General features: G+C 52.6%; 1 protein-coding gene and 1 long non-coding RNA gene across 11 annotated transcripts in view; one reads left to right on the plus strand and one right to left on the minus strand.

Annotated features, from left to right (window-relative positions):
• The first annotated feature begins 3519 nt into the window (after positions 1-3519).
• Positions 3520-5139, plus strand: Gm36690. The gene is made up of 3 exons (XR_375214.2): positions 3520-3907; positions 4425-4652; positions 4846-5139. It is a non-coding gene; the product is annotated as a predicted gene, 36690 (long non-coding RNA).
• Positions 5140-9305: 4166 nt separating this feature from the next.
• Positions 9306-21983, minus strand: part of Cdh22 (cadherin 22) — a 123424-nt gene continuing 110746 nt past the window's right edge. For 3 of the 10 annotated variants that reach the window (XR_003949827.1, XM_017314852.2, XM_006498536.4), the window contains 4 exons: positions 21527-21648; positions 21321-21438; positions 13945-14196; positions 9306-10498 (listed from right to left, as the gene is read on the minus strand). Coding sequence is in view for 8 of the 10 variants with exons in the window: in XM_017314852.2 (XP_017170341.1) it covers positions 9963-10498; positions 13945-14196; positions 21321-21438; positions 21527-21648 (1028 nt within the window). In the remaining 2 variants the exon portion in view is untranslated. The other 7 variants (XM_006498534.4, XM_017314851.2, XM_030246472.1 and 4 more) reach the window with 4 other exon arrangements.

A 21983-nucleotide genomic window follows, 5' to 3' on the forward strand; every position in this document is an offset into this window, starting at 1 on the left:
AGCCATCTGTCCCTCCGTGAGGCAGCATGGCAGGGCAGGGCAGGGTGTCTATGTAGATGTACACCATCTGACATGGGCCTTCATCTCGGTCTGTGTGTGCACTGGCTTCATGCCTCTCTGTGTCATTTCCTGTGTGCATGTGCATGCCTGTGTGTGTATACATTCTCAGGACATCCATGTGTGTGCATGAGTGAACACATCTATGTCTTAGGTTCAGACACGCATGCATGTTTGGTTTATGGGGTTCAAATCCAGGGCTTCATGTATGCTAGACAAGCACTCCACAAATGGAGCCGCATCCTCAGCCCTTTAAAAATTCTTCAAAATATTTATTCTATCAATGTATTGTGCGCACAGGGGCCCACAGAGTCCAGGAGGGGGCATCTGATCCTTTGAAGCTGGGGTGTGTTATATGTGGTGTGTGCGGTATGTCTATGTGTGTGAGGTGTGTGGTGTGTGGTGTGTATTTGTTTGTTCACTAATAGCTTCTAGTGAACCATCCACTATGAGTGTGGTATGTGATGTGTGTGTGCATGTTGTGTGGTGATGTGTATGTATGTGGTATATGTATATTATTTTATGTGGAATGTGTGCTTGTATGTGTATGTATGCTATGTGTGTGTGTGTGTGTGTGTGTGTGTGTGCATGTGTGTGGTGTATGTGCATGTGGTGTGGTGTGTTTACGTGTGTGGTATATGTAGTGTGTAAATTGTGTGTGGAGTGTGTGTGGTATGCATGTGTGGTGCGTATTCATGTGGTGTGCATATATGGTATATATGTGTGTAGTGTATGTGTGTGGTGTGTGTGGCAAGCGTATCTGTTTCAGATGTGCTCAGGGGAGTGAAGGGAAGTGGCTCAGGGGGAGGCTATGTGCAAGCCAGCACTGAAGCTTGGGACAGCTCCTCTCACAGGCCACCAAGCCTCTGGGACAGACCATGAGGTACTTCCCTTTTTTAAGCCACTGGCGCTGTTGTGCCAGCCTGGCCAAGAAGCATGGCAATGTCCTCTGCTCACTTCTCACCAGGAAGCCCCATCCCACAGGCATCTGGGCCATGGTGGCTGCTGCACACATCTAGACTGCCATTCCCAACCCCTGACTGGAGGCTTTGGCTTCTTTGCTTCCTCCTGGAGGCTTCCAGATGGCAGAGGTCATCCCTCTCCTAGTTCTACAATGGCCAGGCGAACTTCCTCCCAGGGCTCCTAGCCAAGTCCTGACTTCATTGTCTCTTCCAAGGCAAGCATATCTATCTCCTGCCTCATCTTCTTCCTCCCCCAGCATGATCTGCAAGCAGTCAGTTTCTGAGTGTCTCACCTAGAGTGGGGAACCCTAGGGCTTCAAACTCTGAAAGAGGAGATCTGCCTTACACACCTGTCCCTACATGCTGGGCCTCCCCATCCGTATCCTAACCGCTGTGGTTTTGTGTGTATGTGAGTATGTGTGTGAGAGCGAGTGTGAGTGAATGTGCATGTGAGTGAGTGTATGTGAGTGTGTGAGTGTGTGTATTTGAGTGTGTGAATATGTGAGTGTGTATGAGTGAGTGTGCGTGTGTGTGAGTGTGTATGAGTGAGTGTGCATGTGTGTGAGTGTGTGAGCCTGTGTGTGTGGCGTGTTATGTGAGCATGTGTATGTGAGAGTGTGAGTGTATTTTGTGTGTGTTCACTTGCTATGCCAGTGATGAGAAACTGATGCCCAAATATCTTCTCCACCTGCCCCTGCAGTCCCTAAGAGCATGGCGCCTCTGGTGCTGCCCTCTGCTCTCCTTCTCCCACAGACTGAGTGCTGCTGTGGACACAGTGGGCAGCTCCTTCTCAGGCCCCTCCTGCTCCAGCCTGGAACTTTCAGGTCTCCGTGTTCTTGGCCAGTGGCCCCTCAAACTTAGTTCAACCAAACTAAGCTGACTTTGTCTGACCCACACGGGAGGGCTGTCCTGGGTTCTCTGGCTCCTAGCCAGCCTCCTTGCCCTGTTACTTAGGAATATGATCTCCTCCTCTGGCTGTTGTCCCCACATCCAATCAACTGCAAATTCCTCTCCAAATGTGTCTCAAACACTCCCGTGCGAACTGCATTTATGCCTGACGCACCGCTCTGAGTAGATGCCATCCTCTCTTGGCTGTTTGGGACAGAATAGCAAAAGAATAGTGACCTCGGCAGGCTGGAGGTTGATTCCTCTCATGGTAACCAAGTCTGGAGATGGGGAGGTTGGTCTGAGGTTGGAAAGAACCAAGTCTTCTACTTCACTCTGGCTAGATAGCATACGGCTATTGTCCCCATGGACCAAAGTGGCTGCTAGAGCGCTGGTCATCTCAACTGTGCTTAGCCATTAGAAAGGAGGGAAGAGCAGACAAAAAGAGGCAAAAAGCATGGGTCAGTAGTCTTTAGGCAATGATCTGAAGTTGCCACATGCCAGTTTTGCTTAGATGGTATTGGTTGTGACTCCATCTGTAGGAAATAGAGCTGAGATAGAGGGTGGGAGGTGATGACCTTTGTTAATAGATACGCACGTGGCCAGTTAAAACTTGAAGTGTTTTCTTTTTTCTTTTAAAGATTTATTTATTATTGTATGTGAGTACAATACACTGTAGCTGTCATCAGACACACCAGAAGAGGGCGTCAGATCTCATTACAGATGGTTGTGAGCCACCATGTGGTTGCTGGGAATTGAACTCAGGACCTTCGGAAGAGCAGTCAGTGCTCTTAACCGCTGAGCCATCTCTCCGGCCCCCAAGAGTTTTCTAAGGAAGGGAGTAAGGCCTCTTCTCATCCTCACCGTATGCCCCCCTCCCCTTCTAATCTGCCCTGGACACAGTAGCAGTGACTTTTCTAAAAGCGCACACATTTGTGCTACGTTTCCCAAAGGGAAACATAGGCTCTGGGTGTAACCTGAGTCTCATAGAAATGAGGAATGAATATTTCTAAGAAGAATAATCCCAAGTACAGTGTGGAGATACCAACCGCAGAGAAGCTATTTGTGCTTACTAGAAATTCAGCGCTCTCACTCTGTCTCTTTCTCTGTCTCTGTCTCCGTCTCTCTCGCTCTGTCTCTCTGCTCTCTGTCTCTCTCTCTGTCTCTGTCTCTGTTTCTGTCTCTGTCTCTCTCTCAACACACACACACACACACACACACACACACACATAGACACAGACACACACCCCCTTCCCGTGCAGTGCCCCGTCCTCCACCCCATTCTTTGTAAAAGGTTCCTGTATGAGCTGACCAGACCTTACAGCTTATGCTAGCCACAGACTTTAAACCTTTCTCCAGCTGGGACGTGTCTCTAGAAGGCCCGTGACCCCTGAACCTCTGAGTTACTGGGGTTATGGTGGAGGTGAGAAATTATCTGGTGAGTGGATTGGCTCAGGGCAATGCAGCCAATGAGAACGAAGGGAGAGGTTCTTCTCCATTCTCGGGACTCCCTCCACAGTGCTCCCCACAGCCCAGGAGGGTCCAGAGCTGGGATCTCTGTCTCTGTCGTGCATGTGAGACCTGGGCGTCACCAGCATACATTGGGTTAAGCCAGTCCAAGAATTAGGAGCTGGTGGGCCTGTGGAGCCCTTCCCGACAATGAAGCTAATGAGTCCCTCCTTGCTGCTTTCTCTCACACAATAACATTTAATCATCATTTGCACAGCAGATGAGGCGTCCGCGGCAGATGCGATTCTGCGTGAGTGGTGATTCTTGCCTGTGGGCGCCATTCCTGCTGTCCCAGGCACACCTGACAATCTGGGGCTGGGGCACACGACACCCTGAGGTGGGGTGGGGGTGCTGTGAGCACCCACGTGCCACGGATCTGCCTCTGTGGTGTGTGGGAAGTGGGACGTGGAGGCACGTGTCTGCCTGTGGCACCCTGGCCTGGGAAGCAGGAGCTGGGTGTCCTGGCTTTGGGTGAATTGTGGCCTCCTCTGAAGGTGAGTGTGGGCAGAGGAGTTTGGGTATAGGAGGAGGAGGTGTCTGAAAGTGCAGGACATGCAACAGGGTGGCAGAGGGTCAGGGTATGTGGGACTGGGTGGGTGTGTGCATGCCTCGTGTCCCCCTGGCCACCTGGAGAATATGTACATGATCAGGTGCATACATGACACATGTGTGCTCACCTCACACATAAGCACAACAACAAACACTGTGAACTTGGCTTTGTAGCCTGTGGATGAATCCCAAAATCCGCACATGTTTTGTGCACACGGACTCATGTGCCAACATATACAATGTCTCTGAGTGGGATCTTATGAAGGTCACATGTATGTGCATAGGTGTGGCCTGAATGGGAAAATATATTCATTCACTGAAGAGAACCAGTGCCACATATGTGCACTCATGCAAGAGAACATTAGTGGGTGTGTCACATGCCTTGTATGCAAACATAGATGTACACACGGGTGCTTGCTCCCATTGCGTGCATAACATGCCACGCTGTGATTGCGTTTGCAGACCTACAGGATATCCTCTGTGTGCTCAGTGGTGCACATGCATGTCTGCATGGTGGATGCGGACAGGAACACGCCTTAGGGGGCACTGTGTGAGTGCATCCTGCGCAGTCATGCTCCTGCAGCCACTGGAGCGTGAACTCCCACTTCAACCCAGGGCTGACAGGGCCACATTTGCAAAATGCTCAGCGGCCAGTGACAGAGCTGGCTGGAGCGTGCGGGCTGGCAGGAGGTAAGTGGAGCTGCTGATTCGTGACCCAGGGGTGGGCGGCGATGACGGCTGGCTGACGGATGCGGGTGCCATGCCGCCCCCTGTGACAGCAGCCGGTTCTTTGAGTTGCCTGAGTCAGGAGGCGGGCACTGGATCTTGACCTGTGGGGCTCACACTGCTTTCCTCTCTCTCTGTCCCCGCTTTGTGTCCACAGCCACGTGAGGTCACGTCAGTATACACCAGAGATTCAGAGCAGTGTTGGATGGTGGTGGACCGGCCTATTCCACCCCTACCTTCCTTGCTCCCCTGCCCAGCCCACTTTCTGGAATGTTACCACCTCTCCTCAGCTGCTTCTCCATCCTCTCTATGTGTACTTCCTGTGCAGAGAGCTATGGTTGGGTGGACCTGGGTGTTTGTAACAGTCTCAGGCCCACATGGTCTCCATGCTTCCCCTTCCTTCCCCTTCCTTCCCCTTCCTTCTCCTTCCTTTCCCCTCCCTCCCTCCCTCCCTCCCTCCCTCCGTTCCTTCCTTCCTCCCTTCCCTCCCTCCCTCCCTCCCCTCCCTCCCTCCCCCTCCCTCCCCTTCCCTTCCCCTCCCTCCCTCCCTCCCCTTCCTTCCCCTTCCCTTCCCCTCCCTCCCTCCCCTCCCTCCCTCCCCTCCCTCCCTTCCTCCCTCCCTGCCTCCCTCCCTCCCTGCCTGCCTGCCTTCCTTCCTTCCTTCCTTCCTTCCTTCCTTCCTTCCTTCCTTCCTTCTGTTTGTCCTTTTGAGACAGGTTCCCATCTAGTCCAGTCTGGCCTCTAATTTGCTGTGTAGCCAAGGATGACCTTGAGCCCCCGCCTCCACCTCTCGAGCACTAGGTTTGCAGACCCGCGTCACCACGTCTGGTCTATGAAGCACTACAGAGAGAACTTAGAATGGTGCACGTGCCCGGTGTGCACCGTATCGAATGAACCGTGTAACTGCCCAGGCTCTGTGCACTTGAGCAAAGCCCTCCACACCTGTGAATTTGGGCTCCTTTATGTCAGCTTTGCAAAACAGCACTCAAAAGAATCACACCTTTAAACGGAACAGGTCACATTATGTAAAGAGCTAGACACAGAACAGAATTAGTGGGTCTCACGTGGATTCATATTAATCATGCAATGTTGCTTAGTTAGTGCAGGGTCAGGTATGTGGCAAGTGCCACATTAATTATGTCATCCTCACCATGGCCAGCGCCATCGCTGTCTCTCGGCCTGACTCTGGAATTCTTGGTTAATTATATTAAAACATCCGTTTTTCCATTCAAGGTCTCTGCAGTCTTCTCCCATGGTGACGCCGGTGACACGATAGATGACAACGGAAGGGGATTTTGTTTGTCTTTCGTTTTCCCAGTGGCCTCGTGCAGGGGCCAGATGCCTATCATCTCTGATCTCCCAGGCAGAGCTGGGTGTGCCTCTCTGGTGCCTGGTGGTAAAACAGGCAGACAATTGGAGACTCCTGGGGGCTCGTGGGAGTCAGGGAGGCCAACCGTCCAAGGCTTGTGCACCTCACAAGATCTTTTATAGTTACCCCAGATCATCAGAAAAGCTCATAGGGTGTGTGCTTGGTGTGGGTGGACACTCTGTAGGACCTGGGAAGGAATGGGATACGTGGGATGCCTTAGTGTGGAAGGGATGCTAAGGCACTAGGGAGCAGATGGCATGAAGGGGACCAGGGAGTACCTTTGCTTGTAACCCTACCTCATCACCAGCAGAAATCACTGGAGGCCCGAGGACCACAGACCGGGTAGGATGGCAGTGATGTATAGCTGGTGACATTCAGATAGGTCAGGACATGCTGAGGGCTGACTGTGTGCCTGATCTTGGGGCTGCCGACCGGATGGCACTACACTAGATCATCCATCTTTAAACCTGAATGTCTCCACTTACTTTAACCTGTTGGACTTGGACCAAGCCATCTTCTCTTTGCACATTGGGTTCCTCACCTGTAAACTGAGGTCACCCCAGCGGTTAGGAGCTAATCTGGGGGACATTAGTGGCTACTGCTGGATATTCAGATTGCATGTTGACCTTATCACCACCTTGGGCAGTTGCTGTTTGAACGACTTTCAGACTGTAATGGCTGAGAGGACAGAGGCACAGGCAGACGTCAGAGCAGGAGGCTCAGAGGGGGAGTCAGGATCAGTCGGGTCCAGTCCTTCACCCTGTGACATCCTTGCCAGGTCATGTGTGGGGTTCAGACCTGTGACACTGTATCCCTCTGAACAGGTCATCTCCTTGGCGGGATGGGATCCGTCAAGTCAACAAATGTGTGTGGACAAAACAGGTTTGAGGTGAGAGGACCATCCTTGACCCAGCTGTTAGCAGCTGGGTGACCTTGAGATAGTCACTTTGTTCCCCCCAGTCTCAGTTTTCCTCTTGGCATAACAATGAGCAGCCTCAGAGCTGGCTCTGGGCTCTGTGAGCACTGGGCATGCTGGGGTGGGAGGTGATTCTACGTTGTCTGGGTCCCCAGATGTTCATATGCTGTATTCGCTACAGTAGTTAGGGGTTAAGGGTCCCTTGTAGGAAGAGTGTGACTCCCATGTCCCCTACCTCACCTGCCATCAGCCACCTTAGTGATCCTCAGCAGATGGGCTAAATGTCTGCAGAGCCTTGATTGTAAGACAAAGGTGGCCTTCTGAATTCCTTCCCAGTGCCCTAGGTGGTTTGATGTGAGCACATGAGCTGGGTGTGAATTCAGGCTCCTGTCGTCTGAGCATCCTTACCATTCAAAGTGAGCAAAGCCGAAGGCTCCTTAGTCCAGACCTCAAGATCTTTCCATAGCCTTCCCTGCCTCCTCCTCCTCCTCCTCCTCCTCCTCCTCCTCCTCCTCCTCCTCCTCCTCCTCATGGTGAGTCAGCTCGGGGGGATCACCCTCCTTGTGGGAAACAGCCTCATGCTGCAACCTACCCAACCCAGCCTTTGCAGATGCTAGTGTAGCCCCTTGGGATGCCCCCGCATGCTGGCCCACCTCATCAATCTCAAGGTCATGCTTCAAGATGCAGCAGGCCCCAGGAATTATCCAGGCTTCTTCCTGTACTGGGCACATGTGTGTGTGTGTGTGTGTGTGTGTGTGTGTGTATGTATGTGTGTGTATGTGTGTGTGTGTGTGTGTGTCTTGTTCTGCTCAGCCTGCTTTCTCAAAGCTGTGGTTAGAATGATTCCTGTCTTTGTCTCCTGGGTCTTGAGCTCCTAGAAAGCAGAAACTACTTTCTGGGGCCAGCAAGATGACTCACTGGGTAAAACTGCTTGGCCACCTGAGTTGGGTCCTCAAACCAACTATGGAAGAGGAGAACCAACTCCCCAAAGCTTTGCTCTTTCCACATGGGATGTGGCACACACACACACACAAATGTGTACACACAACAACAACAACAACAAGCTAACTAGATATATCTGTAGCTGGGGGCATGCCTTTGCTGTGAGCCTATTTCCTTGTCTCTGAAGTAGGGCATGGTGGCACTCAGGGCACACAGGCTGCCTCTAGACCATTTCTATGGACCTTGGTGACATGGAGAGAAGGAGTGGGAGTTCCTTGGGAGGGTGACAGACAAGGAAGGGCCAAGCAGCATTTACTGAACACTTTGTACATGCCAGGGAGACACTGGGATTGGACTGAGCACCCACTTCACAGCTAAACAAACTGAGGTGGTGGCCAGCTATGAAGAGCTGGGATTCATCCCAGTTCGTGTGGAGTCACTGATTCTTCCCAAAGAGCCTAGGATGGAAGATGGAAGGCAGCCATTGTCCTCCAGACTCCCAGGTAGCCTAGACTGTCCTCCCGTTCATGAAGTAGCTGAAGGTGTCTTTGAACTTCTGATCCTCTTGTCTTTCCTTCTTAAGCACTGTGACAAGAGGAGTCTATCATGGCGGTCCACCTGTGCAGTGCTTGGGATGGAACCCGGGGCTCTGTGCACCACAGGCAATGCTCTACCCAGGGAGCCACACATCCCCACCCTTGTTTTTTTGTTTTTTTGTTTTGTTTGTTTTTTTGAGACATTGTTTCCCGTGTAGTTCTGACTGGCCTGGATTTCACTAAGTAATCTAGGCAGACCTCAAACTCGTGGCAATCCTTCTGCCTCAGCCTCCCAAGTTCTGAGATCACAGGTCTGTGCCGCTATCTATACCCATTGCAGGAGAGACTTACACTGGAGTCTATAAAGCAGCAGTTTTCAGCCTGTGGGTCACAACCTGTACAGGGATCGCATATCAGATATTTACACTATGATTCATAACAGTAGCAAAATTACAGTTATGAAGCAGCAACGAAAATAATTTTATGGTTGGGGGTCACCACAACATGTATTAAAAGGTCGCAGCATTAGGAGGGTTGAGAAACACTGCTACGGAGGGAAAGACTCCAGGTCCCACAACAGAGACGCGATGTCACCGCTGAGGATTCTTCTCCTCCCAGGCTCATCCTGTCTGAGCATTCTTGCTGGGGGGCTTATTCTGATGTAGCCTGAGGGGCAGAAAGATTCTATAATCGCTGGGCACATCTACTTCCCACTCAGAGGAGGACCAGGGCCTGACAGCTGGGACCAGTTCTTGTCTCCTTGGAAATGTTGGGAGGAGGCTGATTGGTTCTGGGGTGAGGGAGTGAGCGCAGTCACGTGGGGTCAGTCACACAGCCGCTAGTAACCACAAGGATAACGGTTGTAACAAAGGCGAGCATTTATTGAACACCTACTCTGTGCCAGGCACCGCCCAACAACTTGACACATGAACCCTTTTGATCCTCTCAAATCTTCGAGGTAGGTGCTGTTATCAACCTCATTTGACAGATGAGGAAACTGAGGCCCAGAGAAATGACATGACGTGCCCAAGGCCAGACAGCCGGTCAGTGCCAGAGGCTCCACCACTTGCTGCCTGGGTGTCCCTGAGCAAGTCACATCCACTTCTCTGGGGGAGCTTCCCCATCTGACACCTTCAAGACTCCACCTCATAGCTTTTCCAACAATGCAGTTGGTCTCCAGGTAGCTCTCAGCACACAGTAGGTGCTTAGTAAATGACCAGCCCTTCCTTCATCTTTAATTGGATGCCAGAAAGCCTTGGGGTGGGCATGGCAGCAGCGCCCTCCTCTGCTTTCCCCTCCCATTGTCCTTTCCCAGAGCCGGGTTCCCCTACCGTGGTCCTGTCCAACCCCAGATCCGCACAGGCCAGGTTCCCCTCCTTTTTCCTGACATTGGTCATCACTGCCGCGCCCCTGAGTCTTCCGCAAGATACACCCCTGGGAACGTGTCGCGGAGCAGGGACCCTGCAGATCCCCTCCCGTCGGGCTGCGCTGCCCGACTGGGCAGGCTGGGGCTAGGAGGCCGGGGCCTCGTCGTCCCCGCGGTGGCCGGCGTAGAGCGCGGCCAGCGGTCGGAAGCGCGGGCCCCAGGCGCGGAGAAAGGCGAAGTCCTGCTCCGAGCCGGTCGAGCCGCTGTGCAGCGAGCTGAGCGAGGCGGCCGGCGAGCCCGCGCCCTCGAACGCGTAGGTCTGGAAGGCGTCGTAGGGAGGCACCGATAGGTCCGCGTCCGCCAGCGCCACCTTGCGGCTGATGAAGTCCCTGAACACCGAGAAGTCCGGCTCGGGGCTCGACGGCCCCCGAGGCAGCGAGTGGCGCTCAGAAGAGGAAGCAGCCTGCGGGGGACTGGCCGCGCCCCCGCCCGGGTCGCCACCCTTGAGCTCCCCAAAATCGTAGAGGCTCCGTAGCGCTGACATGTCATAGGCCTCGGTGTCCTGCTCGCCGCCGCCCTCGTCGTTGTATTTGATCACATTGTCCCGCATGTCTTCATCCACGTCTGAGCTCAGATGGCTCTTGTGGTGCCGCCTGAGAGTGAGGATCAGCAGAGCAAGAACTGTGGGGGTGGGGTGGGGTGGGATAGGAGACATAGGGACACAGAGTGAGGGCTGAGCCCAGCGTAGGGTACTGCCTGGACCCCCCTCCAGCCCCCAACCTGACGGCTGAGCTTCAGTGATGCAGAGCGGTGCTAAGGATTGTCACCCAATTTGAGGGCCAGAATTAACCCTTGAGTCTCCATCCTCAGTTCTAGGCGCTGGAAGGGTGAAGGCACCAGGCCCAAGAAGGACGAAACCCTCTGTCCCTGCCCTCCTCTGTCCCCCGTCGCCCCTCCCCCCCCCCGGACGTCTGTGCTTCCTATTTCTTGTCTCAGATCAGGACCCTCAGGGTTCTCTCTGTGAGATTTCTACCCAGGCGACCCCACTCCAGGTCCCCACGGGAAGGATTCCATTGGTTCTCGGTGTGGCCTCGTCACCAGTAGCAGCTGCAGGGAATCCTTGACAACTGTGGGTCCTCAGTGGGTCCTAGATCTGCCTCTGGGACTTCCCTTTTCTTATCTCAGCCACAGGCTGGGTCTTGCCAAGTTAACCCCAGTGAATATCCTCTGGGGCCTGGAAAATGTCTCCCTAGCCTCATGCCTGGCATGGAAAAGCACGGGATGTGTGCTTGCTGAATGGAGTGAATGAATGAATGAATGAATGAATGAAGAGTTGCCTGGAGACCCAACTGAGGGGGGTAGTGAATGAATGACCTACTCTCTGTGCTTCTGTCTTTCTTCATCTGCCTTCAGGACTTCCTGTTTCTCTCCTCCTCCTCCTCCCTCCTTCCTAACACTGTATTCTGTCATCCAGCCAGGTTCTCCTTCCTGCTTCCCCAGCTCCCAAGGACCTACTCCCTTATAACATTCCCTCTTTTGGCACTCTTCTGCACGCCGTGGCTTTAGCTTCCCTCCGCCAATAACTCCAGCATCTTTCACCCCTGAAATCCAGGTACATTCAACTTCCAGTCCCCTCGGTTGACCAAGAGAACCTCAAACTCCATACGTTTAAAGTTAAAATAATCTTTCTCTTTCCCACTACCCCCCTCCCTCCACCAAGGCCCAGAGAATGTGATGGAAAGGGGGCAAAGAAGAATGTCAGAGCTGGAGGGCGGGGAGGGGTGCCGGGGAATGCAGGCTTCTGGACCCACAGCTCTGTGAAGAGCTCCACACGGTCAAGCCAGTCAATAGCCCGGCAAGGATAGGGGAGGGGCCAACAAGGTCCCACCCTCAACCCTAAAGTCATTGGCTGATTGGTGGAAACTGAAAGGAGTCATTTTTATTCAGGGGTGTGGCCACTGGTGGGCTAACCACGCCCAGTACACAGCCACGCTCCAGTGTATGGCCTCGCTCTGGTGCACGCTCTGGCAGCGCTAGTGGAACTCCGTGAGCTATAAAGAAGACACAAAGAGGACCTGAGGTGGGAAGGATACACGTAGGAAAGGTCTGGGGGCCTGGGGGTGGCCACGATCAAGATACATTGTATACATGTATGAAATCAATAATAATTTTAAATTTCATTTTATTTTGTGCGTGTGGGTGTTTTGCCTGCCTGTATGTCTCTGTACCACGTATGTGCTCAACGCTCATGGAGGCCAGAAGAGGAACCAGATCCCCTGCAACTGGAGCTACAGATGGGTGTGAGCTGCCACGTGTGTGCTGGGAATTGAACTCGGGTCTTCTGGAAGAGTAGTCAGTGTTCTTAACTGCTGAGCCATCTCTTAAGCCCCAAGAAAGAATTAAAGAAACAAACAAACAACTTTGCTCAGTGGTAAATCCTATTGTGGAAACAGCCTAGTACCTGAGAGGGATTTGCTGGATGGGTGGATGGACACACGAATGGACAGACACATGCCAAGCGCCGTGGCAGCAATTAGATGTTTCTTGCTGCTCCAGACAGATCCAGCCAGGCCTGTGGTCAGGGCCAGCTGTGAGGGCCACAGCACAGGGTAGGAGCTCACCACCTAACATGGTAGCTTACAACAGGGAAGGACGTGGGGGCTGGGGACAGGCCCTGAGGGAGGGCTGGAGGGAAGGAAGGTGTCAAGAGAGATGTAGAGAAGATAGATGGACGGCATTTGGAGCTGGAGACCTGGAGCTGTGGAGGGGATGCCCACGAGAGCAGATGGTAGGGTTTGCGGGCGGCGGGCGACAGATGTGCCAGACCTGATCAGCGATTCAGCCCGTCACCTTTAGAGCACTGATGTGCACTTTCTTCGTTTGTGGGCAATTAGGCAGAAATTTGTTTGCACTGCCTTGGAAAATGAAACCGCTGTAAAGTGCACCCTCTGGAAAAAAAGGGTTTCTGAGCTGTGGGCTGTGGTGGGGAAGGAGGGGCTGTACTCCTGGCTGGGCAGAGTCTGTTCGGGGCCTCTGTGGGGGATCTGAAGGGGTGTAGCAGCACAAGGGGAGGGGTGTCATCTCGTGGGGGACTGGGCAGGGCTAGTGAGCGTGGTCCCAGGAGAACCCCTAACTCTGGCTGTTCTGTCTACAGTCAGCACTTGGTTGGCTGTGGCAGCAGCCACAGGCTGTTCACATCTCTTCTCACCAGCGATACTGGAGTTCAAATGGCTTCTGGTGCCATTGTCCCCAGTGTCTCAAGACTTTGTCCCAGGAGCCCTAAGTTGTTGTCCCCAGTTTTATTTCATGGCAGGTGGCAGAGCAGAGGTGGAGACACAGAGTAAGAAGAGCTAATTTCATGTCAGAAGGCCATCTGGGTCTTCTTAGCCAAGCCACTTAACCTGTGAGTCTCTGTTTCTTCATCTGAGAAAGGGGCTGATACACTTGGTCATGCAGCCAAACAGCCATGCTTCTCTTTATGGAGAACAACAATTTTAAAAAGGGAAATAGTAGACAAGAGAATTTTTAAAATATGCTTGGTGTGTCCCTGGCCCCCATACCAGGTCTCAAGCTCCCAGTATAGCCAAAGATAACTTTAACTTTGGATACTCTTGTCTCTACTTCTGGGATGTCGGGATCACAACCTTACACCATCCCACCAAGTTTATGCAGTACTGAGGATCGAACCTGGGGCTTCATGTATGCTGGGTAAGCATTCTACCAATTAGGCCACACCTCCAGTTCCATGTTTCTTTTTACTAATAAGGTTTGTCATTCTACAGTCCAGGTTGGTCTGGAATTTGCTATATAGCCCAGGCTAGCCTCTCACTTGCAGCAATTCTCCTGCCTTAGCTTTCCAAGTGCTGAGATTATAGGAAGGAGTCACCAGCCCAGGCTATACAAGTGGCTTTAAACTCTGGGAAGTCTTGGGCTGTGTGTGGGGCACAAAACTGTCCCAAGCTGGCCACCATCCTCACTTCAGAGACTTCCCACAGGAACTGCAGGTAGAGGTTAGAGATGTATCTAGGAAGCCTATCCATATGTAGGAGGAACTGGGGCTCCTCTCCCAGGGTGTGGTCTATCCAGGCAGAACACCAAGTCATGGGGAGCGGGGTTCTTGAACTTACCAACCAGGATGAGAACACAGACCAAGAGAGCGATGAGTGCGCCGGGGCTGAGGGAGGCAGCCATGACAAAGGCGGTGGTGTTGCAGGACTGGATGGTACCGGAGCTGTCACAGCCGCAGATGCGGATGGTGAGGGTGCCCGTGCTGCTCAGGGTGGGTGGCCCGCTGTCCACAACGAGGATGGGCAGGAGGAACACGTCCTGCTCTTGCCGGTTGAAGCCCACGTGCTGCGTGTGCACCGCAGCTGTGTTATCTGCACCGGAGGAGAAGCGGACAGTGTGTAACTCGAGGCTGGCGTCGGACCCTGGCCCAGCCGCATCCAGATCCCATCTTGAAGCAGACAGTGTGTGACTCGGGGCTGGTGTCGGACCCTGGCCCAGCCACATCCGGATCCCACCCCAAATTGCTGCCTTTTCGGGGATACACACATCTGTCTCCTCATCCCCGCCCCTCCCCCCACGTCTGCCTCAGCTGCTGAAGATCACAGAGCCCACGGGTGTCCTCAGCCGTCCCTGCACTGGGTTCCCAGCTGCCTTAAATGTGTTTTCAGCAATCCTAAGATTTTTTTTTTTTGCTCCCAGCTGTGCCAAGGTACTGTCCCCAGCTAATCCCAGATTTCATTCCCTGCTGGACCAATGTCCTGGCCTTGGCTATGCCATTTTTCCCCCATTGATCTCAACAGCTTGCTTTGTCCCAGATTCTCCCCCCATCTTCAATACGCTTTGCTTTGGGGAGTCCTGTGGTCCTTGGTTGTGGTTTGCTGGACCTTGACAAATCCAAGGTCATCAGAGTGGCTGGAAACACTGGCTGGTGGGTGCCTGTGGCTGAGGGGTCTTTCTGCCCTCCATGTTAGTTAGTTCTGGAGCTTAGGGGTCTCTCACTAAGAAGCTGAGCTCCCAGGGCAGAGATGCAGCCTCCATGGCCATGTGAGGAGACCCAAAGCATCAGACTCTCTCTATGCAAAGTTTTCCTTTGTACATAGGCAGACAGAGAGAGGGGCACGCTATGCAGTGGTGGCTATTGTTCAACCTCAGACTGCTGCAGACCAGGCACAACCTGGAAAGCTGATCTTTCAGCATAGGCTGAGAGACAGATTGCACCCACTTCCTCTCCTTTTCTTACATACTCCACATCTGCCAGGAAGCACTGACCCTTGCATTCTGAGGGCACCTCTCAGTCCTGCACAGCGGGGGGATCTGAAGGGCTGAGTCCCAGGATGGACACTCCATCTCTGCGTTGCTCCTCTGCCTGTCTGCCAGACCCAGCTCTCCTTACCCTGGCTGTCAGTGTGGGTTCTTACCTGAGACCTTGAGGGCCCAGAGTCCCTTCTCAGCTTTGTGGATGGGACCCAGGGAGCTCAAGGAAATGTGTGCCTGTGTGGAGAGGCCAACCGAGATCTTCCTAGTGCTAGTTTGTAAGGAAATCCTAGCCCAAGATGAAGCCCGGCTCTCTCCTGCTGCCCCTTCTCAATAGTCCCTGCTTCCCAACAGCTTCCCAAGTCCAGTTTTCCTCACTATGGACACACGATGAGGAAAGAGCCCTTGGAAAGACTGACCCATGGCCTTGGACACACAGAGGAGGTGAGTGGGATCAGATGTGACAAGCTGGCCCATGAGGTGACAGACAAACAAGGTTGAGTGTCTTACTGAGCCCACCGTTTCACACATTTGAACGTTCCCATGCAAATACTAGCAACACTGTGTGTCTCCCTCAGTCCTCACAGTGCTCATCAGCAAACAGAGCCAGGGTCTCACCTAGCAGAGAAGATGGAATAGGATCGTTCCTAGCACACAGCAGAACCTCATAAATGCTGGTTAATGGTTCTCCCTCGTGCCGCACCCCACACCTGCTCCCTGTCTGGATGTCTCTGCCTTGCTTCTGTGAGTCCCCACAATCTAGGGCACCCTCTCTGCCTTCTTGCCTGGGCCAATTCCTCATTCGTCCTCTTCCAGCTACACATCATCTGCTCCATGGCCTCCTTTCTCCACTTCCCTGGGAAGGTGGGGATTTATGGCTGCCACGCCCTGCTCTGATGGCTGAGGTCCATGCAAGGTGTCTGTTTCTCCATCACGGGCCAGCCAGAATCTGGCCCTATGCCAGTCTCAAGGAACACAGTTGGAAGGGACCACAACTCTTGGGCTAAGTAGCAGACGTGGGTCAACACCTTAAGCTCTGGCTAGTTTTCTGGGGCCTTCTGTTAAAGACTGAGGCAGCCCAGGCTAAGAAAATACTGCTTTCTGCCAGGGAAGAAAGAAGGTTCAAGTGCAGGGGGAAAGAAGGGAAGGGGGTGGGGTGAGGCTACATCAGCACCGCTAGATGCGTCTTGTACATCAGGCTGTGGACATTTGAAACACACTGCCACATCTAGCTCTCCTAACCATGCTTGAGCAGGGTCTCCCTCTGTGTGACCTGTGTGACTGGCATGGTGGCTCAGCAGTCGAAGGGAATCACACTGAGCCTGGTGACCTGAGTCCCATCCCTAGGACCCACGTGGTGGAGGAGAGAACTGACTCAAACAAGTTCTCCTGTGACCTCTGAATGCTGTGTAGCATGTATCCCCTGCCCAACTCTAGACACAAAATGAATAAATGTAATTTTAAAAACTTTTACAGAAGTGACTATGGATAGAGAGATGGCTCAGCTGTTAAGAGTGCATATATTGCTCTTAGAGAGGACAGGAGATCCAGGCATTCATATTGGGTATGGATGTAACTGCCTGTAGCTCCAGCTCTAGGGTGTTTCATGCCTCTGGCCTCCACCAACACTTGCACTCATGTACACATTCACATGCATGCATACACACACATACACACACACATGCACATATATGCATGCACACATACATAAACACAGACTTTAAAAAGTAATGACTTAGGGCAAGCAATTATGGCATATGCCTTAATTCCAGCCCTCACAAAGCAGAGACATATGGATCATATGGATCTCTGAGTTCAAGGCCATCCTGGTCTACAAAATGAATTCAAGGACAGCCAGAGCTACGCAGAGAAACCCTGTCTCAAAAACAAAAAACAAAAACAAAAACAAAAAACAAAAAAACCCCAAAACCAAAAACCAAAACAAAACAAATGAATAATAACGAATTCAAATGTGAAAAACTACAACAGACAAAAATATAAAAGAAAAAGCAATGACTTGTTTCTTCATCGTCCATCTGTCTAGCTGTCTGTCTGTCTATCCACCCATCTTTCATCAATTCGTTCATCCACTATCACCGGTCTACAGACCAATCCATCAATTCATCCACCCTCTACCATCCCTCTATAGATTTATCTTCCCATCCAGTCTCTAGCTGTCATGGACACACACCTTTTCATCATCCACCCATGCTCCATCTACCTTCTACCATTTACCCACGGGTCCGTCTGTCCATCCATTCTCTAGCCGTCACCCACACATCCATTGACTTCCTGTCACCCATCCACTCATATGCACATACATCATACTCCAACACCCATCCATACATCCATGTACCCATCCATTTTTCAGCCTTGCAGCATCTACCCAGCTATCTTCTGTCTCCTCCCCATTTCTCATCCAACACCTGTCTGCCCTTCAGCACTCACCCACCCACTGTTCATTTATACACCCAACCTCCATATTCCATCTGTCCGTTTGCTCTTCATTGTTACCTGTCCACCCATCCATGCGTCCTCTATCCCCACTTATCCCTCGCCCATCTATGCATCCTCCTTCCCTCTACCACCCTGCACTCTCATTCATCCACCTGCCCTCTCTTTCCACCCTCCAATCCATTTCCTTCCCTCCCTTCCTCTCTCTTCCTCTGGAAGCTCTTCACTAGCTGCTGCCTGCTGGCTGCTGAGGGGGAAACAATGGAGAGCTAAATCAGCGATTGCTTGGATCAGAGCTCAGATTCTAATGTGAGGAGCAAACACCGATTGAAGGCGCCCACAGCTCCGTCTAGGATTACAGACCATGGGAGCGCTGGGAAGGGCCAGTGCAGGAAGACCGATTAACAGGGCAGGGCGATGCTCAGGAGGTCAGGGGAAGTTTCTTGGGAGAAATGACAGACACCCGAGTGAACGTTCATTCTGGGTGGACAAGTCCGGAAAATAAGCATGGCCACGTGCGGTCGCTGAGGTTGGGACACAGCCTGTGGCTGAAGGAGGCAGAAGCCCATCCTGGGAAGTTTAGCCGACCAGTTTTCGTAAGGAACTTGCAGTATTTTCTGAAAAGCGACAGGAGGCCATTGATTCGTGGGTGTTAAAGCAAGAAGTGACCCGGTGATACATCATCCATTCATTCCACAGCAAATCTGAACTGAGCACTGTCTATATGTCAGGATTATTCTAGCCCCTGGAGACATGACTGTGAATAAGACAGACATGGTTTCCGTCCTGGCTTGAACCTGCCCTGTAGCCAAGGACACTTATAAAGGAAAAAACAGGCATTGACATGGACTTCAGGTCGGAAGCGCTGGTGTGTTTTGTGTGAGACAATAACAGTAGTAGCAGCAGAGAGTAGACAGATTTGAGAAATGAGTGCCTGGCCCTGGACCAGCCTCCAATTGACAAGCAAGACAGAGACACTGTCTCAGGTTGCTGTCTCCCACTATGCAGCCAGATGTTCTAAATACTCAGAGCCCCGCCACACCCCTCCCAGTGGAAGGGGATTCCTGGGGTATCATTCTGATCCCATCCAGTTGCCTTCATCTGGGAAGCCACTGACCACCCCCGGCCCGCCCCACCCCTCTATGTGGGACCCGCGCCCGGAAGCTGCATCCATCCATCTGGCCCGACATCCATCAGCGTCAATCCCTGGCTGCAAAGGCAATATTTATAAATCACATTTCCAAACTGGCTACACATTTGTACAAAGAAGCAGATGGGTTGGGGTAGCCACTTGCCACCTAAGATATTTATACAGTGAGGAGGTTGGGGGTTGGCACATGGAGGGACGGGGCTGAAGGACCTTCCAAAGCTGCTCTAACCTCAGCAGGCTAAGGTTACCCTTTCCCTAATGCTTATGCCCGAGAGTCACCCCAGAAGGGAGCCCAGGAGGCCCCCAAACTAGAAGAAACAGCGGAGGAGGGGTTGAACCCCAGGCCCTGATATTGTGGAGATCCTTGAACTTGGAGAGGCAGGAATAGGGCTGACAAACTCCCGGGGCACCAGCTCAGGATACCAAGGGAGGGATGTGTGGGCTGGGTTGTATTGGTTATTGAATTACTTCCAAAAAGATTTAAATAGTCCTGGCTCTGAGCCCTGGTTCCTCCCACAGCCTTAGTCTTGCTCATAGCCATGCCCCGCCCTCAGGGGCGGGGCTAATGCCAGACACAGCAGGGGCTCCAGGGTCCAGGTCTAGCTGTTGTCATCCTCCTTTGGGAATCAATTGTCAGAGTAGAGGCACTGGCTGGTAAAGGCTCTTTATATGGCTCGGGGGACTACAGACATTTTTGGCCTCAGAGACCTTAAGGCTTCTCCGTGGAGAGGGCAGAGTCTGAAACTGTTCCAGGACCAGAAGACCACGTGGTCTGCCCCGCCCCCCATGCCTCTTGACCAATCACTTTCCGTCCTGTTTTCTGTTTGTTTGAAACTTGGTGTTTCTGCCACCAGACTGTTCTCGCTCTAGTTATCTGCTTGGCTCCCTCCCTGGGTACTTTTAGTCTTCATTTATTTGTGTGCGCATGAGTATCTGTATGTGTGATGTATACTTGTGTGAGCACACACGTGCGGCGTACTCTATGTATGAGAGGTCAGAGGTCAACGTCGGGTGTCTTCCTCTGTTGTATTCCATCTTAATTTTTGATACAGGGTCTTGCTGGACTGGAATTTACTGATTAGACTATGGTGGCTGGTGGCAAGCTCCCAGGATCCCCCCCTGTCCTTGCTGACAGAGTTATAACAGACCCCTGCTACTGTGCCCAGCTTACATGGCTGCTAGGGATTTGAACTCAGGTCCTCATGCTTGCATGGCAGGCACTTTGCCTGCTGAGCCGTCTCCCCATTCATTTCACTGCCTACTCATTGTGGATCCCTTCTGGGAGGCCCTCTCAGAATGCTTTTGGCTTTCAGCTTCATGCTGAATGTTTTGATGAACACCTACAAGGGGCCAACACTGCTCTTGGAGCCCAAAGGCCTACAAGGAGCAGAACAGGACCCAGGCTCTTGAGGAACAAGGCTGTATTACTCCTCCTCCCTGGCCACTCACTGTGCCAGATGTATTATTGATTTGTTTAACGTCTGTCTTGCTTCAATAGAATATGAACCCCACACGGGTGAGGACTCTCTCTCCTGTCATTGGATTCCCAGGGCCCCGGGCAGAGCCCATCTCACAGGGATTATGTCTCAATGGAGCTTAGGAGACTAAAAGTAGAAAGGGAGAGTTTAAGGTCCGCAGTGTACCCCAGTAACCCTCTTCCCTCTGGGATGCCCGACTTCTGTATTAGCCCCATTTTCAGACAATGGAACTTGGGGTTAGAGAAGGACAGATAGTTGCCAGGAAGTCATGGAGAGTCTGTCTCTGAGCCTGGGGTCCCTCCTGGGGTCTTCACTCCTGTCCATTGATATCTGCCTCCCTCAGCCCTGTTTTTAAAGTTCCAGTGTGGGGACATTGGAGGACAGGGTGGGGTGTCATGGAACACTCAGATCAGACAGGTGGGCAGTTTGCTTTTGCAGGGGTGGGGGACTAAAGGAACAGAGACTGTTGTGCAGAGACTGGTGTGCGTGCGTGTGTGTGTGTGTGTGTGTGTGTGCACGTGTGTGTGAGTATGTGTATGTGTGTGCATGTGCGTGTGTGTGTGCGCGTGTGTGTATGTGTGTGCATGTGCACGCATGTGTGTGTGTGTGTGTGTGTGTGTGTGTGTGTGTGTGTGTGGTACCTATGAGTGTGGGTATGAAAGTCCCAGGTGTAGATGTGACCTGAACCCAGCTGGTTCTGTAGGCATAGACTGTGGAAGACTTGCAGAACTCTGGAGAAGTCCCTTTTCCTTCTAAGACAACTAAAATGGGGAAAACCTCTCTCCACGGTGGCTGTGAGGATGCCACAGGGGACTTGAGTTGGGGACACATTTGAATCACAGGTGGGGTGTGTGTACAATGGTGCCTTCCTCTGTCACTTGGCTTGGGGACTGTTCTCTACTGTCCACCCAACTAGATGCTTTTCTAGGATCCTTTCAACTGCCACTCCCTGCCCTGTGGCTGTGTCCCCTCAGTCTGTGGTTCCTCAGGGCTTGGCCAGTGGCTCGGTGTCAGCCCTGGTCTGGCTCAGGCGCTGTGACATTAGACCCAGCTCTGGCTCTCTGGGAGTCTTAGTTTCTACACAGAGATCAGAGGAGGAAGGCAATGAGCCAGCCCCTCCCCCACATGCCCTGGGGAAGGTGACTCCCTGGAAGCTCACCTTCAATGTCCAGCAGAGAGAAATGAGGGTTGCTAGGTGCTTCTGGTACCAGACGGAAATAGAAGCGGTGGCCGCCCTGGGGCTCGTCTCTGTCCACCACACTGATGGTTTGGATGAGCTGTTAGGGTGAGAAGCGGGGTACAACGTGAGGTGGGACAGGGGGCTCCCTCGTGACAGCATCTCTGGCCCCCAGTGCCTGTGGGTACCTGGCCTGGCTTGGCGTCTTCACACACAGCTGCCTCGTAGGGTGTAGCGAGCTCCGGGGGATTGTCGTTCACGTCCAGGATTCGGATCCGTAGGGATGCCCGAGATAGCTGAGCATGATTGTCTGCGGGAAGAGGAGGGAGGAGAGCAAGAGCTTCAAGGGCGAGCCAGACGATCTACCTATTGCTAGGAGATTAGACAGTGGGGCCACACCGACTGACACTATGGGTTATCCACAGGGGCACAAGGACCAGGGCTGGGGACACAGCCTCCTAAACACCTCTAACCTCTGCCATCCCCCATATCTACCATTCCCATCCCATCTCATTCATTTCTCCGCCATGTCTATCTCTACCATCTCTTCCATCTCCACAACCATCTGCACTCTTGTGGCTCCATCTTTACCATCATGGTCACCATCTTTACCGTTCTCTCCATTTCTACCACAGTCGCCACCAG

This window comes from Mus musculus, chromosome 2 (genome assembly GCF_000001635.26).
Source record: "Mus musculus strain C57BL/6J chromosome 2, GRCm38.p6 C57BL/6J".
Classification (NCBI taxonomy): domain Eukaryota; kingdom Metazoa; phylum Chordata; class Mammalia; order Rodentia; family Muridae; genus Mus; species Mus musculus.